This window comes from Symphalangus syndactylus, chromosome 6, assembly GCF_028878055.3.
Source record: "Symphalangus syndactylus isolate Jambi chromosome 6, NHGRI_mSymSyn1-v2.1_pri, whole genome shotgun sequence".
Classification (NCBI taxonomy): Eukaryota; Metazoa; Chordata; class Mammalia; order Primates; family Hylobatidae; genus Symphalangus; species Symphalangus syndactylus.
This window is the reverse complement of record NC_072428.2, coordinates 52,119,112-52,137,322: the sequence shown is the minus strand read 5'-3', so window position 1 is coordinate 52,137,322 and position 18,211 is coordinate 52,119,112. Positions and strand designations below refer to the sequence as shown.

Sequence of the window (18,211 nt, the reverse complement as noted above, 5' to 3'; positions counted from 1 at the left end):
TCCATTTCCTAATCTACTAAATCTACAGTGATGTAATGTTTGTCCAAAATGGACTGCCAAACATTTTATGGTGGGGAGAAATTTAGTCTGGGACTTGGATGTGGCCTGGATTTGCTGCACTTCTTAAGGTGTCTTTTCAGGTTGATTGTCTGTTCTGATAGCCCTCAAATGGCCTTGCTCTGTGAGCTGGCAAGTCATTTCTATTGTCCTGGAGTATCCTTCTCTGGTATGTGTTCCTCTTCTAACCAGAAAAAGGGATAAGGAAAAGATATTTAAGTCCCACCATTTGCCAGATCAGGGCTAGTGTTTTACACACCTATCTTTTGAGGTATGCTTCATAATGCCCATTTTGCAGGTGAAGTAATAGATTCAGAAAAGGAAAATAACTTGCTTGATTGTCATTACAGGCTGTAAGCAACTAAATCAGAATTCAAATCCAGGTCTCTCCCTAGCTTCAGGTTACTTTCCTAAGGTAGCACAAATGATTTCATGTCCTCTTATCCTTTTAAGCCACTAAGTTCTCATATCCAGAGAGTCTTCTTCAGTTCCTTTAGCCAGAATGACTTCTTTCCCTGCTTTTTAAGACTACTCTGCCTCTCACTAATCTGTCTGATATTTAAGTCACTGAGGCATGAATCTACCTCCCTCATCTGACTATTCCTGCTCCTGCAAGATTTGGTACTCAGGGTGTATTTGTTAAAGAATAGAATGAAGTTATAGTGCTGGAATTTCAGGTGTTATGACAGACTGGCAAGGGTAAGGGTTTTGGGCAAAGCCTTGGCTAGTTTTTCAAATAAGGCCCCCTGTGTCTTTCTGATTTGCCCAGAATGTGCTGTTATTGTCCTGGACATCTGGCTTTAGAGTTTGTATCTTTTTTTTTTTTTAATTTTTATTTTCTCCTCCCCTTCCTCTTCTTTTATTGTTTGTTTGTTTGTGTTTTTCTTGTAGTTGGCTTGCAACCTACAGAGCTAGGCTTAATGCTCCCTGGACTGGAGTGATATGACAGACCCTTGGCTTGGCCTAGGTTGCTGGAATATGCCTGTTGACCATGGTGCTTGGATTTTGTTTGGTTGGTTTTTTGCAAAGAGCATGCCAAGATATTAACCTTGCATTTGGGGCTTATACTTTCTGCAACCTCTGCCTACCAGTGTATGTCACTTCACAGGATAAAGGCTTTCCTGGCAAAGGCAAACACATGTAAAGGCATCCCTATAAGTTGAATTATTTTTCTCACTGACTTGGAAACAATTATAAAACTATCTCAGACCTTTTTCTATGCATATAGTATATACTTACTGTTTAACATAAAAAGTTCCTTTGGGAATAAATGGCAAATTGGAACATAACAAAATATAGGCCAGGCACAGTGGCTCATGCCTGTAATCCCAGCACTTTGGGAGGCTGAGGCAGGCAGATCGCTTGAGCTCAGGAGCTTGAGACCAGCCTGGGCAACATGGCGAAACCCTGTCTCTACAAAAAACACAAAAAAATTAGCCAAGAGTGGTAGTGTGTGCTTGTAATCCCAGCTACTTGGGGGTAGAGGCAGGAGGATTGCTTGAGCCTGGGAGGCCGAGGCTAAAGTGAGCCAAGATCATGCCACTGCATTCCAGCCTGGGTGACAAAGTGATACCCTGTCTCAAAAAAAAAAAAAAAAACCCTAAAAACAACAAAAAAATCAAACCAACAACAAAATATAGTTAAAACACCTTTAGTGGAAGAAGTCATAAAATATTAATAATAAAAATAAATACTACAATAGGATGAAACATGCATTTGTGCTTTGTATTGTTTTGATAACATAGGCAACCTGAAATAGCTTAGTCAAATGGATTGAACTAAATAAGGACACAACATTCCTTTTGGTTTCTCTGCTATGGAGAATAGATATGAAATGTTCTTAGGAGAAGGGGCAAATATTGCATTCTGGGACTAGGAAGAACTGTGCTGTGGCTCAGTTCCTCTACTCAGTGGTGAAACTAAGCTTTCTGGTTGTCCGTTCCCCTATGTGTTAAAGGGAATAATACCTATCTTGTTTAATTTTATGAGGGTTAAGTAAGATAATGTATGTGAAAGTCTTTTGTAAACTATGAAATACTATTATTGTCATACTTAGTGGGTGGCTGGAGCCAATTTACTAGCACTGTAAGGAAGCTTTTGGTTTAAGATATGGCTAGACCTAGGTAGGAAGAAGGATGCAAAATTAATGGATAAACAGACCTAGGTAGGAAGAAGGATGCAAAATTAATGGATAAACAGTTGAATGCTGTTTGGGTAGCAGCTGAGAGGAATTCCTGTGAGTTGAGGGAAAGGACTGCATTCATTTCTTTTGTTTTTGGGAGACAGAGTCTCACTCTGTTACCCCAGCTAGAGTGCTATGGTATGATCATGGTTCACTGCAACCTTGAGCTCTTGGGCTCAAGCAATCCTCCTGCTTCAGCCTCCTGATTAGTTGGGACTACAGGCACATGCCACTACACCTGACTGATTTTATTTTTATTTTTTGTAGGGGCAGGGTTTCACTGTGTTGCCCAGGCTGGTCTGGAACTCCTGGGCTCAAGTGATCCTCCCGCCTCCATCTCCCAAAGTGATGGAATTATGGGCCACTGGGTCTGGCCTTCAATACATATTTATTGAGTCCTGCCTGGTTGAAGATAAAGAAATACTGATATCTACCTACTAAATATGTGGTGTGGTAAAATATGGAGGCAGTTTGGTTTAGAATGAAAACCCCATAAAGATAGGGTTCTTGTCTGTCTCATGCACTGTTATATATTCACCAGGAGTAGTGCCTGGCATGTAGTAGGCTCTCAACAAATATTTGTTGAAAGAAAGGTTACGATTTGGAATCAGACAGACCAGGTTCATATTTGGGTTCTGCCCAGCCCCTTTCCTGAGTGCGTTGCTCAGTTTCTTCATTTATAAATAAAATAGGACTAGGATTAGCTGGTTATTGGGAGGGTTGTTTAAAAAAATATTAAAACCTTTTCTATAAGGCTTACAGTAAGTGCTTAAGGAAAGATAGTTTCTTTCATTTCCCCTTTCTGGTTTGCAAAGTGTGATGGGAGTGCAGGGGAAAAAGCAGTTAGAGCTACCTGGGGGAGTCTAGACGATGGCTTCACAGGCTTGATCTGATAGTGTCTTCCTACAGAACAAGATTATTATTATTATTATTATTTCCTCACAAAAGGAACTCCCTGGGATTAAGCAAGCATCTTGGAATTGGTATGCCTTGCTTCTCTGCATTTCCCATGGTCTTCATTGGAGGGCTGGCTCTTGTCTTTCTAGCAAGGTCAGATTTACACTGCAGGTTTGTTCAGAGGTTGTTGTTCCAGAAGAAGCAGCTTCCAGTGGAGACTCTGGACTTAGCTGATTTGCATGGGCTTTTGTAGCCAGCCATCAATCCCCTATCCCCACCCTGCCAAATACCTCAATAATTGTTAGTTATAGCTTTGAAAACGTGTACTCAGCTTGACTCCTGTTCCGGATCAGTTGTAAATTCTCACATAAGGTAGAGCAGAGTGTGTTTGCTTGGGTTAATCAGGTATTTATAAGTTGACCTTTACTAGTGAATACCTAATTTTTCCCTCATGCCTAAGTAACTCTAGCAGGCCGAGGGCCTTGTTCTCAGGCATTCCCAGAACTGTTGGGAGTTGCAGCAGGTTTGCCTGCCCTTGTCATATATGCACAAGGGCCAGTAGGATTTATCTGTCTCCCAGCAAGGGTGCCCAGGACCTCTCCTTTTATCCTGTCATTCTAAAGCACTGGGAATACCAGTCTCCTCTCTCTGATCAGCATTTTAGACACTGATGCTTTCTCTTCTAGTTAGTTTCTTGGGAGAATGAGTAAGCAGGGAGGAATTGTTTGGCTTTCAGGTAAAAAAGACTTCTTGCTTGTGAATTGAAGTCACTAGGTGAGAAGTGAATAAAGAATATGTTCCTGGATAGGAGTGGTCAAGCATTGGTAAGTTAGACTTGGTTTGGGGTTAAATGGGCCTGGTGCTCTCTAGGAGTGGAATCAGTAACGGTCTTGGCTGTGTCCTCATTGCCCTCCTTCGGGAGCTGAGCGTTGCCGTAGGGGAGATCTCACATATGGGCTAGGGAGAAGGGAAAGGAGGAGGGTTAAAGAAAGAAGAGACAGAGGAAAGAAAAGGGAACTTTTGCTGAGCTGTTTCTCTAGGCTAGGTGCTTTACACCAATAATTTTCTTTAATCTTCACAACAACTTTGTGAGGTAGCTATAATTAGTCTTGTTTTACATATGATGAAACTGAGGCCCAGAGAGGTTAAGCAACTTACCCAACGTCACAAAGCTAGTTAATGATAATAAGTTATTATTTATCATGTGCCTGAAAAGCACATATGAAGTTTCTTTTTTTTTTTAATCCTATGAAAGATAATTATTACTTCTTCAATGCAAATGAGGAAACTGGGAATTAAAGAGCTTTGGTTACTTGTGGAAGGTCACTCATCTGGCAGTGTCAGTGCAGGGATTTGAAACCAGGTCTGTCTCATTACAGAATGTGTTCCCTTGATGTCCATGTTGCTCTAATGGAAGAGCTGGGATTCAAATGCAGAGTCATGAGAGCAGGGCTTATGTCTTACCTATCTTTGTGTCACCATTCCCTATGACAGTGCTTACCATGTTGTTAGTGCCCAATAAGTGCTTGCTGTAAAATCTAGCTCTGCCCTCCCCATAGCTCATGTTAGCTGCAGTGGGTTCCTATTGCTAGCTGTGTCCTGCCCCAGCTATTTGGCTGCCTATCTTCCCCCGACAGTTTGGCCTTATCTTGCCTACCCATTGTGGCCTCCCTGACTTCCCAACACACAGCATCTCCTCTAGTACTGTTGCTTTCCTCTTCTTCATACCTCTTTTTTTTGAGGCGGAGTCTCGCCCTGTCACCCAGGCTGGAGTGCAGTGGCGTGATCTTGGCTCACTGCAACCTCCGCCTCCCGGGTTCAAGCGATTCTCCTGCCTCAGCCTCCCGAGTAGCTGGGACTACAGGTGCACACCGCCACACCCAGATAATTTTTGTATTTTTAGTAGAGGCAGAGTTTCACCATGTTGGCCAGGCTGGTCTTGAACTCCTGACCTCAGGTGATCCACACGCCTCAGCCTCCCAAAGTGCTGGGATTACAGGCATGAGCCACCGCGCCCAGCCCTTCATACCTCTTTTCCCTAGCTATACATTTTCCCCCGGCTGTGGCTTTCCAAAACCCTCCAATCCTGTTCATTCTTTTCTCTGTAGTTTTTCTGACTTATTCCAGGGACTTCCCTTTCTAGATTATAATCTTCTTAGTCTGTACCATATAATTTGTCACCTAATTATCTACTGTTTCACTTTCTGTTGGTTTCGTGGACATTAATCTTCTCCCCAGCCAACCGATGGTAGTCATATTATAATAACTCCCCAGATTGGTTTGTGCTCTGCACTTTACAAATCACTCCCCTGTTTAAGACCTGTCTTTTTGCTTACCATGCCCACAGCTGCTCTGTGAGGTGGGACAGGAGGGGATTGTTATCTCCATATTATAGTAAACAAATTCAAAGAGGGCAGGTGACTTCCCAATGTCATATATGTAATTAGGGGCAGAACAGAAACTATATCTCAGGTTTACTAATTTCTGGCTTAGAATTTTATCTGCAGTCTCTTCTACATTTGTTTTTTTCCCTACCATTTCCCCTCTTGCCTTCAAGGGTCACTCAAGGCAGAACGTCTACCTTGTGGGTTTTTAGGTTTGGTTGGTAAGCCAGTGAATGGTAAAGTAGCCCAGGTAGCAATCTTAGGTACTTCTCAGTGGCATCAGTGTTCTGGGTTGCTATTGTCAAGAGAGTTCTCTTTCTGTGGCTATTAGGATTAATGTTGAACTAAGAAGCATTAGATTATTATGAATGGTCAGAACACACTCTCATGGAGATCCAGGAAACAGGACAGGATGTGTGGTGCTGGGCACTTTTGTGTTGTGGCAATGGCATGAGCTTTGCAAGCAGTTCAGGCCAGAGTTTGAAATCTGTCTTTGCTGTAGTTTTTTGGCCTCATGACCCTTAGTAAATCATTAATCTCTCTGAGCCTTAGGGCTACTGAGAGAATGTATTTAAGGGCCACATAATGGCCTGTAAAAACAGTATTTGTTGTTGGCTTTTATTGCCAATACTACTTTAAGTTTAAGGTGCCTGAAGGGCATTAGAAGCCTGCTAACACCTGTGACCCTTGCAGGTTACTTCTTGTGTCTTAATTTCCAAGCATTAGTGATGACTACCTTGGAAACTATTGGCTGATAGGGGATGAGCTTGAATGCTGTTCCCAAAGTCTCCAGTCTCTAAGTTTCCAGTGTCTTCTCAGGGCAATGAAAATAGTTTGTGGACAGTTGGGGGATGGTTTCAGTGTCAAACTTTGGGAGTAAAATCTTTCTTGTTTTTCTGAAGAACTTTGGCATTAGAATTGTTGGTTCTGGAAAGTCAAGAACACAGTTGTTATTGAGAGATTTTAGTTATTTCTGAAACCAGATATTGCTCCAAAGCTGTTTGTTAAATACTTCCCTACTCTTCCTAAACCCCTGCCCCTCCCCAAAAGAAAAATAAATCATATTCAGACCATTGTGCGACGGTTATATCTCTGGCCTCCCTGGTCACCCAGCCTCTAGCTCTCTGCTAGCACCACTCCAAATTGCTGCTTCAAAAGAGGTCAGTCAGTCCCTTTCCCTTACTCCTCAACCATGACCTGGTCTGTCTGGAAAGAGGATGAGATACATGGACCAATACATCCTATTTAAAAGGGAGCTTGCTTTCTCACTAGGGACTTTAGACTGCCTGACACACAGGAAATGACTAGAAAATCTGACCAGTGGAGCGTAACTCATTGCTAAAATGGCAGGTTTGGACGGCTGCAGGATGGGAGAGCAGGCTTCCTGAAGAGGCAGGAAGGGGCAGCTGGATGGGAAAACAGTGACTTTTGAGTTTTTCCTTTTAGAGTATGGTGATGTAGACCATTTATTTAAAAAAAAAAAAGGAAAATCACATAACTTTAAAATTAATCATTTTAAAGTGTGCAATTCAGTGGTATTTAGTACTATCACAAATGTAGTTCAAAACTATTTCATCAACCCTAAGGAAATCCATACCTGTTAAGCAGTTGTTCCTAATTCTCCCCTCTCCCTTTCCCCTGGCAGCCATCAATCTGTGTATCTGTGTTTTGTCTGTATAGATTTACCTATTCTGGATATTTCACATAAATGGAATCATGTGATCTATTGATCATATGATTATTTTATTTTATTTTATTTATTTTTTCGAGACAGAGTCTCGCCCTGTCGCCCAGGCTGGAGTGCAGTGGCGCGATCTCGGCTCACTGCAAGCTCTGCCTCCCGGGTTCACACCATTCTCCTGCCTCAGCCTCCTGAGTAGCTGGGACTACAGGTGCCCGCCACAGCACCCGGCTAATTTTTTTGTATTTTTAGTGGAGACAGAGTTTCACCCTGTTAGCCAGGATGGTCTCGATCTCCTGACCTTGTGAGCTGCCCATCTCAGCCTCCCAAAGTGCTGGGATTACAGGTGTGAGCCACTGTGCCCGGCTGATTATTTTATTTTTATTTATTCATTTTTTTGAGATGGTCTCGCTCTGTTAGCCCAGGCTGGAGTGCAGTGGTGTGCTTTCTGCTCACTGCAGCCTCCGACTCCTGGGTTGAAGTGATTCTCCTGCCTGTAGCTGGGATTGCAGGCTTGTGCCACCACACCTGGCTAATTTTTGTATTTTTACTAGAGACAGGGTTTCGCCATGTTGGCCAAGCTGGTCTTGAACTCCTGACCTCAGGTGATCCACCTGCGTTAGCCTCCCAAAGTGCTGGGATTACAGACGTGAGCCACGGCGCCTGACCTTGATCATATGATTATAATGGGGTCATATGATGTATTGTGTCTGTCTTCTTTCACTTAGCATAAGGGAAAATAAGTTTTAGAGGTTCATCCATATTGTAGCATGTATCAGCACTTAATTCCTTTTTTTTTTTTTTTTTTTTTGAGACAGAGTTTTGCTCTTGTTGCCCAGGCTGGAGTGCAATGGTGCGATCTTGGCTCACCGCAACCTTCGCCTCCTGGGTTCAAGTGAGTCTCCTACCTCAGCCTCCCGAGTAGCTGGGATTACAGGCATGCGCCACCATGCCTGGCTAATTTTGCAGTTTTAGTAGAGATGGGGTTTCTCCATGTTGGCCAGGCTGGTCTTGAACTCCTGACCTCAGGTGATTCACCTACCTCGGCCTCCCAAAGTACTGGGATTACAGGCGTGAGCCACCGTGCCCAGCCACTTCATTCCTTTTTATGGCTGTGTAATATTTCATTGTATGTTTATACAAGAATTTGTTTATCTGTTCATCCACACATGGGCATTTGGGCTGTTTCTACCTTTTGACTCTTGTGGATAGTGCTGTTAAGAATTTGTGTGCACCGTTTACCTATGTACCAAACCTACACATCCTGCATATGTACCCCGGAACTTAAAAAGAAAAAAGAATATGTGTGTACATGTACCTGTTTGAGTACCTGTTTCCAGTTCTTTTGGGTACATACCTAGGAGTGGAATTGCTAGGTTATATGGTAATTCTGTTTAGTTTTTGAGGAACCAACAAACTTTTTCACAGCAGCTGAACCACTTTTTACTTATACCAGCAATGGACTAGAGTTCTAGTTTCTCTACATCTTCACCAAAGTTTGTTTTTTTTTTATTATAACCATTCTTGTGGATATGAAATAGTGCCTCATTGTGGTTATGAAATAGTACCTCACTGTGGTTTTGACATGCATTTCTCTAATGACTAATGATATTGATCATCTTTTCATGTACTTGTTGGTTAGTTGTATGTCTTCTTTGGAGAAATGTCTAAGTTCTTTGTCTATTTTTTAAAACTAAGTTGTTTGTTTTTTTGTTATTGTAAGAGTTCTTTATATATTCTGGATACTAGACATTTATCTTTTTTAAAAACATCATTTTGGGGCAAATCTTTCTTGACTTAAAAATCACCCACTAGCCTTTAAATATACCTAGCTCTTTCATGTCTCTTAGCCTGTGCTCATGCTTTTCTCTTTGTCTAGAATATCCTTCTTTTCTCTGGTGGTTGAAATCATAATTGTTTCTCAAGACTCAGCTCAAATGTCACTTCCTCTAAGAAGCTCTCTTAATCCGTTTCTCCTCCTTCTTCTACTAGTTAGGTGCTCCCTTCTATGAACATCTCTATAATGGGGCACCATTTTTTTGTGTGTTTGTTTTTGTTTTTTGAGACAGAGTTTCACTCTTGTTGCCCAGGCTGGAGTGCAATGGCACGATCGTGGCCCACCGCAACCTCTGCCTCTTGTTCAAGCAGTTCTCCTGCCTCAGCCTCCTGAGTAGCTGGGTTTACAGGCATGCGCCACCACGCGCAGCTAATTTTGTATTTTTAATAAGGATGGGGTTTTACTGTGTTGGTCAGGCTGGTCTTGAACTCCTGACCTCAGGTGATCCACCTGCCTCAGCCTCCCAAAGTGTTGGGATTACAGGCATGAGGCACCACACCCAGCCAATGGGACACTTTTTTATTGTCTGCTTCAAACCACTAAGTTATATTTTCTAGAGTCAGGGATTATATTTGATTCATTTCTGTCTTTAGCATTTAGCATATGAACTGGCATTTAGTGGATGTTAATAAATGCTGAATGAAACTTGAGTATAGACTGAAGACTTACTTGATGGTAATGACACCAGACACCATCACTGTAGGAGGGATCAGTTGTGGGCTGTACTAGATGTATTCATATAATAAATATTTAAGACCCTACTGTGTGCCAGAAACTCTGCTTGGTATGCAGTAAAGAATAATAGTCCCTATTGTTTTATATTCAGGTAGGAAGATAGGCAATAAACAAGGAGATAAGTAATATAATGCTTGGTAATCATAAGTGCTAAAAAACAAAGTAAGCAGGGCAAAGGATTAGAGAGTGATGGGGGTGCTATTTTAGGTAGAGGAGTGGGGAAGGCCTCTCATTGGATGGCCCTTAAAATCAACTCACAAGGGTCTAGATCAGGAATCAGAAGTCTTGGGTTCTTCTTCTGTCTCTGTGCTTTGTTACTTAGCAAAATTACTTAACATTTCAAGGTTGGAGTTTCTTTGTCTATAAAATGGGTGCAAGAGTCCCTGCCCTGGTATTGTGGGAGTGTTGTAAGGATTCAGTGAGTTAATGGACATTGAAAGTGCTTTGTTATATGGTGAACAGCATGATGTTTGGCTTTCCCTTTCCCAAGTTGAGAGGATGAGTGAGCAGTGTGGGAGCCAGCCAGATGTTTTCAGCACTTTGAAGACAAAAGGAACTGGTTTCTGCTGGGAGCTGTCATGCCAGCTTGCCTGGGACACTGACTTATGCAGTCCTGATCCAGAGGCTGAGAGTAAAACCCATGCCCCAAGTGGTTCTCCATGTAAATTGGCAAAAGGGAATAGCCTTGGGAACTTGGGGCCTGTTCTGTTTAGCCCTCCAGGAGGTAGAATGTGGAGACCACTCTTTCTCTCAGTTCAGCCTTATTTCTTGCTATGTCTGAACCTAACCCAAGGGAGTAATAATTAGCAGTCCCCAAGAAGCCTGGGAGGTGGAGGTTGTGGTGAGCTGAGACTGAGCCACTGCACTCCACTGTGGGCGACAGAGCCAGACCCCATCTCAAAAAAAAAAAAAAAAAAAAGTGGTATGTTTGTATAATGGAATCTTATTTAGCTATTAAATGGAGTTAAGTATTGATAGATGCCACAACATGGATAAACCTTGAAAATATTATGCTAAGTGAAAAGGCTACATATTGTATGATTCCATTTACATGAAATGTCCAGAATTGGCAAATCTATAGAGACAGAAAGTAGATTAGTGGTTGCCAGGGTGTGGGGGGAGAGGGTAATGAGAATCTACTGCTAATGGATGTGGGGTTTCTTTTTGGGGTAATGAAAATATTCTGAAAAATTAGATTGTGGTGATGATGTACAACCTTATAGATATATTAAAAATCACTGAATTATAAAATCTAAAAGGATTAATTACATGTCATGTGAATTATATTTCAGTATAAACATAGATAATTTTTTTTTTTGAGACAGTATCTCACTCTGTCATCTAGGCTGGAGTGCAGTGGTGCAGTCACGGCTCACTGCAGCCTTGACTTCCCGGGCTCAAGCAATCCTTCCACTTCAGCCTCCCAAGTAGCTGGGGCTATAGATGCGTGCTAGCCTGGCCAATTTTTGTATTATTATTATTATTATTTGTATACACAGGGTTTTGCCAAGTTGCCTAGGCTGGTCTTGAACCCCTGGGCTCAAGTGATCTGCCTGCCTTGGCCTCCCAAAGTTTGGGATTATAGGCATGACCCATAGTGCTCTGCCAAACATACATAATTTGAGTTTGCTGAGAACTATTGGTTTAACACAGTTGTAGATAATTATAATTTTCTTTTCTGATTGGAAGTCTTCTCCCGGTACTTCAGCTCACAAAGGTGGACACATTCCAGTTTTATTTTATTTTATTTTATTTTATTTATTTTATTATTTTATTTTTGAGACAGGGACTCGCTCTGTTGTATAGGAGGCTGAAATATGGTGGCACAATCATGGCTCACTGTAGCCTCGACCTCCTGGGCTCAAGTGATTCTCCCACCTCAGCCTGCTGAGTAGCTGGGACTACAGGCATGAGCAACCACACCCGGCTAATTTCTCAATTTTTTCTGTAGACAAAGTCTCACTGTGTTGCCCACGCTGGTCTCAAACTCCTGGGCTCAAGCAGTCCTCCCGCCTCAGCCTCCCTAAGTGTTGGGATTACAGGCGTGAGCCACTGTGCCTGGCCCCATTCCAGTTTTAGATGTGAGTTTGAGCATGATCTTAGGCAAGGGCCCATCAATGAAGGTGTTGAGGATACAGCATTGTCCTGCTTTGGTTCAAGGGGACTTTTCTTGCCTTTGATTAAGGATTGGCATGGGTGAGTCATTTCCCATAGTCTGAGGGGTGTGGGATATAAAGAATGAATTGTTATCTCTGATGATATCTTGAATATCACACATTATAGGCCAAATATAGGTGCTAAACCATTTGGCTTGAATTTTTTATAGAAAATTCACTGGGAACCCAATGATAAAATAGAGAAAGAGGGATAACCTAAGAGGGAGGAGCAATCTGGTGAGACATTCTTTTCACCTTTTCACACATGAGCAATTAAAAACTTGAGGGAAGTTGATTTTTTTTTTTTTAACTCTGTAAATAGCTACTGGTATAATTCCTTGAGGCTGGTATTGTATTTTGTGCTATAAGAAGAGAGACTTGGCTGGGCGTGGTGGCTCATGCCTGTAATCCCAGCACTTTGGGAGGCCAAGGCAGGTGGATCATGAGGTCAGGAGATCGAGACCACCCTGGCTAACATAGTGAAACCCCGTCTCTACTAAAAATACAAGAAATTAGCCAGGTGTGGTGGCGGGTGCCTGTAGTCCCAGCTACTCGGGAGGCTGAGGCAGGAGAATGGCGTGAACCTGGGAAGTGGAGCTTGCAATGAGCAGAGATCATGTCACCTCACTCCAGCCTGGGCGACAGAGCAAGACTCTGTCTCAAAAAAAAAAAAAAAAAAAAAGTCTTATTTGGCCGGGTGCGGTGGCTCATGCCTGTAATTCCAGCACTTTGGGAGGCTGAGGCGGGCGGATCACGAGGTCAGGAGATCGAGATCATCCTGGATAACATGGTGAAACCCCGTCTCTACTAAAATACAAAAAATTAGCTGGGTGTGGTGGCGGGTGCCTGTAATCCTAGCTACTCAGGAGGCTGAGGCGGGAGAATCACTTTCACTCAGGAGGTGGAGGTTGCAGTGAGCCGAGATCGCGCCACTGCACTCCAGCCTGGCGACAGAACAAGACTCCATCTCAAAGAAAAAAAAAAAAGAAGAGAGGCCATATACTCAAGGAGTTTCCAAATACATCCAGAGGTGAAACAAACATCTGGGATGAAAAGGGTCCAGGGACTAGTATTGTACACAGTCAGAGGAGGTAGAGAGGGCTGTGAACTTGGTAATAAGAGAGGAGGCTTGGGAAACCCAGCCTGAGTCTAGGTCCAGAGGGCAGCATGCACTGGGTGAGGGCCTCTAGGGAGAGTAAAGCAGGATACATCCTTGTCCTTACACTTCCTTCCCTGTTTCTGTACCTGCTCACTTTTGCTCTGCAACAAATAAGCCTTTAAGCATCTGTTCTTAGCCTGGCCTTGCACTGGGCAAAACTGGAAACATGGGCATTATGAAACCTGGGCCATACATCTAGAAGTACTTAATATATTGTGAGAAGTGAACCTGGAAACAATGGACTGTAATGGCATGGGTCAAGGTATGTAATAGACAGAGATGGATTTGATATGTCAGAGTGCTGACCTGTTGACTCTGACTTGGGATTAGGTAAACCTACCTTTAAAAAGGCATTGAGACAGGGCCTGGTTAGAGAAACCTGTTAAGGCTATTGCCAGAAGATGAAGCAGAGGTACAGAATGCTGCTTTTGGGGTATGGCTGCTTTAGGGCCTTTCATTTCGTTTTCAGATTTGATGAAAGAATAGGGCATCTGTGGCCAGGCGTGGTGGCTCACACCAGTAATCCCAGCTCTTTGGGAGGCTGAGGCGAGCGGATCACGAGGTCAGGAGATTGAGACCATCCTGGCTAACATGGTGAAACCCTGCCTCTACTAAAAATACAAAAAATTAGCCGGACGTGGTGGCACGCACCTGTAGTCCCAGCTACTTGAGAGGCTGAGGCAGGAGAATCACTTGAACCCGGGAGGCACAGAGGTTGCAATGAGTCGAGATCGCACCACTGCACTCCAGCCTGGGTGACATAGTGAGACTCTTGTCTCAAAAAAAAAAAAAAAAAAAAATAGGACATCTGTGTCCAGGAATCTTTTTATCTCCCCACCATCCCTCAAGCCATGCTGGGCTGACTGCAGAAGGCTCTTCCCTGTTCTGCACTTGTTCCATTTCTGTTTTTGAAAGATGAAGCCTGAGAGGTGCCAGAGCTATGCCAGCTGCTATGGGGCCAGAAACAGGTGAGGCTTTTAGATCTGCTTCAGTTAAGGAGTGAGGGGTTTGTCCTCTTTAGCTAGCTTAAGGTCTTTGCTATGAAACTAGATAAGTAGTTCACATAGCTTGTTTTTCATTTGGGGCTATTTTCAGCCTTGGAGGCCAGCAAGGTGAATGATTGAGATGCTTTTATGGGGTTCAAGCTTTTGCTAGATCCTATTTGCCAGGATAGGTGCTCACGCATTTTCCAGGAGATCAGCTTTTCTGAACAAGCAGCACTGAAAGGAAGAAGCACTTCCCTTTTCTCTCAGTGAACAGTATAGGAAATGTGAGGGTGGGTGGTCAGTTTAATATTATAACCCAGGTTTTAAGTAGAGATGCTGTATAGTTTAGAACATTGCCATATGGTCTTTTTTTTTTTTTTTGAATTTTTGAGACAGAGTCTCCCTCTGTTGCCCAGGCTGGTGTGCAGTGGCGTGCTTTCTGCTCACTGCAGCCTCCACCTCCCAGATTCAAGGGATTTTCCTGCCTAAGCCTGGAGATTACAGGTGCACACCACCTGGGATTACAGGTGTGCACCACCATGCCCAGCTGACTTTCTGTATTTTTAGTAGAGACGGGGTTTCACCATGTTGGCCAGGCTGGTCTTGAACTCCTGACCTCAAGTGATCCGCCCGCGTCGGCTTCCCAAAGTGCTGGGATTATAGGTGTTAGCCACTGTGCCCGGCCACCGTATAGTCTTTAATGCAGTTTTGAGGGACTCATCTGAATTGTTCTTGTGTTTTTCTTGTCATCTTGACTGCCAGGCTTTACTATGGTGGGGAGCTCTATAAATGTATAGATCTGCTGCTGGCCAGAGACTTGATCTCTTTTGTGCTTGCACACCACTAGCGCTAACAAAGCAGATGGAGTGGGTTGTCCACAGTCAGCAGTGGTGATCTTCTTGCTGGTCTTGCCATTCCTGGACCCAAAGTGCTCTATGGCCTCCACAATATTCATGCCTTCTTTTGCCTTGCCAAAGACCACATGCTTGCCATCCAACCACTCAGTCTTGGCAGTGCAGATGAAAAACTGGGAACTGTTTGTGTTGGGTCCAGCATTTGCCATGGACAAGATGCCAGGACCTGTATGCTTTAGGATGAAGTTCTCATCATCAAATTTCTCCCCGTAGATGGATTTGCCACTAGTGCCGTTATGGTGTGTGAAGTCACCACCCTGACACATAAACCCTGGAATAATTCTGTGAAAGCAGGAACCCTTATAACCAAATCCTTTCTCTCCAGTGCTCAGAGCACGAAAGTTTTCTGCTGTCTTTGGAACCTTGTCTGCAAATAGCTTGAAGGAGACATGGCCCAAAGGCTCGCTGTTGACAGCAATGTCGAAGAACATGGTGGGGTTAACCGTGGCTGATAGTACAGGGCTCCCAGCGGCAGCAGCATCTGCAAAGCCTCTTATGTTTTATTTTTAATAGAGATGGGGTTTTGCCATGTTGCCCAGGCTGGTCTTGAACTCCTGAGCTCAAGCAATCCACCCACTTTGTCCTCCCAAAATGCTAGGGCTGTAATGTTGAGTGGTTCTTTGTGGAACAGGCTGCCTTTTGATAAGTTGTTTGTATTCATAAGGGAATAAAAATGTCATCCCTTCCAGCACTCTCCCAATTTTGTTGGTGCAGGGTCTTCAGAATATTTGGGATCCATGAAAGCAATATAGAGGTATGTTTGTATGAACCCCCTGAGGCTATTATGTGTTATTTATTTTGTCCTTGGTGCTAGCCAGCATAGATGGACAGGGATGCTCAGTAAATATTTGTTTTTGAATGAATAAATGAATTTAAATTGCTTTCAGTATTTTAACAAGCCTAATGGAAATTGTACATTTACCTACAATAAAAGTGTCTTTGATTTTGGTTTCAATTATACCAGTTTTGTGTGAACACTAGTTTGCTCATGCCGATTAGTTCTTTGACTGGCAGTTGGTGGCATCATAGGACATAAACCTACCCAGTGAGTGAATGACCTTGGACACAAGTACACAGCCAAAATAACGAACTTGTAGCAGAGCCTGGTGCATGAATGTCTACATGTTTACTTCCACTTTGTTGCTCATTAGCAATATTATTTGTATATGGTTGATAATTGTATATGGTTGGTTAAAATCTGGGTCAACATTTTTTTTTTTTTTTTTTGAGACGGAGTCTCGCACTGTAGCCCAGTCACCCAGGCTGGAGTGCAGTGGCGCAATCTCAGCTCACTGCAACCTTTGCCTCCCGGGTTCAAGTGATTCTCCTGCCTCAGCCTCCCAAGTAGCTGGGATTACAGGCATGTGCCACCATGCCTGGCTAATATTTTTATTTTTTGTAGAGATGGGGTCAATGTCCATATCCAAATAAGGTCTACATTGTGTTGATTGATCTAAATCTTGAGTCTCTTCTGGGACTACAGGTGTGTACCACCATGCCTAGCTAACTTTTGTATTTTTTGTAGAGATGGGGTTTTGCCATGTTGCCTAGGATGGTCTTGAACTCCGGAGCTCAAGCGATCTGCCCACCTCCCAAAGTGTTGGGATTAGAGGTGTGAGCCACCATGCCAGGCCAATTTGAACTATATTTGAAAAAGAGGGTTCCATTGTTTAAAAATAAGTCTTGAAAACTATTGTATTGTAGCTGTCCTCTAACAGCCCGGATTATGACAGGAACCAGGAACTATGAAGTGGGGACAGTGACTGTGACTAACTTGTAATATGTTTTAAACTTTTTTTTACTTCCTCATATTTGTTGTTTTTGGCTTACGTTCTTTCTCAACCTAACAGTTAAACTCTTACAATAAAAAGGGCCCGTATGTTTTAACTTTTGAAGGGAGAGATCGGTGGACTGTCTTACCCTAGAGCCAGGCTTCAGGGTTGGGAGTGGGAGTCCCAAGGGGTGGAGTAGGGGGTTCTGCTTTAATGAGCAAAGGAAGTGGTTAAGTCCCTGGGGCCTATGCAGCCTGAACAAGAGCCCAAAAAGTGACCTTGGGAGCATCTAAAACTAGACGCTCTTAGCAGAGCATGGGTCCCTTTTCCTTACCCCTTATTCCACAGCCTACAGGGTCTCTTTCAGTTGTCCAAAGGGCCTGGCTGGTCAGGCTTTAGTTGAGTCACATCCAACATGTTCCAGACCCAGGGTCCTCGTAGCTGTGTTTAGGGCTGATTCCTAGGAGTCGTGAGCTGATAACCTCAGGACAAAGAATGAAGGGCATCTTGTTTTTGACCGTGTTCTTTTTTCTTTTCTTTTTTTTTTTTTTTTTTTGAGACAGGGTCTCGATTTGTTGCCCAGGCTGGAGTATGGTGGCATGATCTCGGCTCACTGCAACCTCCGCCTTCCAGGTTCAAGCAATTCTCCTGCCTCAGCCTCCCAAGTATCTGGGATTACAGGCATGTGCCACCACGCCTGGCTAATTTTTTTTTTTTTTTTTTTTTTAGTAGAGACAGGGTTTCGCCATGTTGGCCAGGCTGGTCTCAAACTCCTGACCTCAGGTGATCCACCCGCTTTGGCCTCCCAAAGTGCTGGGATTAAAGGCATGAGCCACCACGCCCGGCTGACCCTGTTCTAAAGAAGGCCAAGGGCAGGAACCTCTTAGCAATAGCTTTGGCTGATCCTTGGCCAGCAACACATTTGTCACTCTGGCCAAGAGAAGAGCTGCTGTGGAGCACTTGGTGTTCTCTAGCCTTTGTGGAGGTCACAAGCAAACAGGGCAGGGGAGCAAGGCCTTAATTAGTTAGGGACTCCTGGAGCAAAGCCACTTGGCAGTGTCTCAGCTTCTTGGTGGGACTGGCTCCTTCTCCTAGTGACAGTGCAAATACTCCTTCCCTTTATAGCTTTTAAACCTCCAAGAGATTGGTCTTCTACCTTGAGCTTCAAGACATTTCTATGCAGTGTGGTTCAGGGCTGATTTTAAAAGCCAAATAGGTGGAATGACAAAAATTCCTTCCATCTGTGTAGTACTTTTTGGTCACTTACCCACATTTCATTTAGTTTCAAACCAACAGTCCTGAGAATTGTAAATGAAGAGATTAAAGCCCAGAAAGGAGATGCACTTAACCAAGTTTATATAGCTAATTCGACTCTGGGTTCCCGGAATAGTGTTCTTTCTTTCTTTTTTTTTGTTGAGATGGAGTCTTGCTCTGTTGCCCAGGCTGGAGTG

The 18,211-nt window shown here is 43.4% G+C and overlaps 2 protein-coding genes across 9 annotated transcripts in view; one reads left to right on the top strand and one right to left on the bottom strand.

Annotated features, from left to right (window-relative positions):
- The window catches only part of STIM1 (stromal interaction molecule 1), a 224,630-nt gene that overhangs the window by 20,138 nt on the left and 186,281 nt on the right, over positions 1-18,211 (top strand). The gene's annotated exons all lie outside the window — the stretch shown is intronic.
- LOC129484095 (peptidyl-prolyl cis-trans isomerase A) lies at positions 14,772-16,100 on the bottom strand. Its single transcript, XM_063641819.1, has 2 exons — positions 16,031-16,100; positions 14,772-15,469 (listed from the first exon to the last, which is right to left on the bottom strand). The coding sequence occupies exons 1-2, from the start codon at positions 16,098-16,100 to the stop codon at positions 14,772-14,774; spliced, it is 768 nt and encodes a 255-aa protein (XP_063497889.1).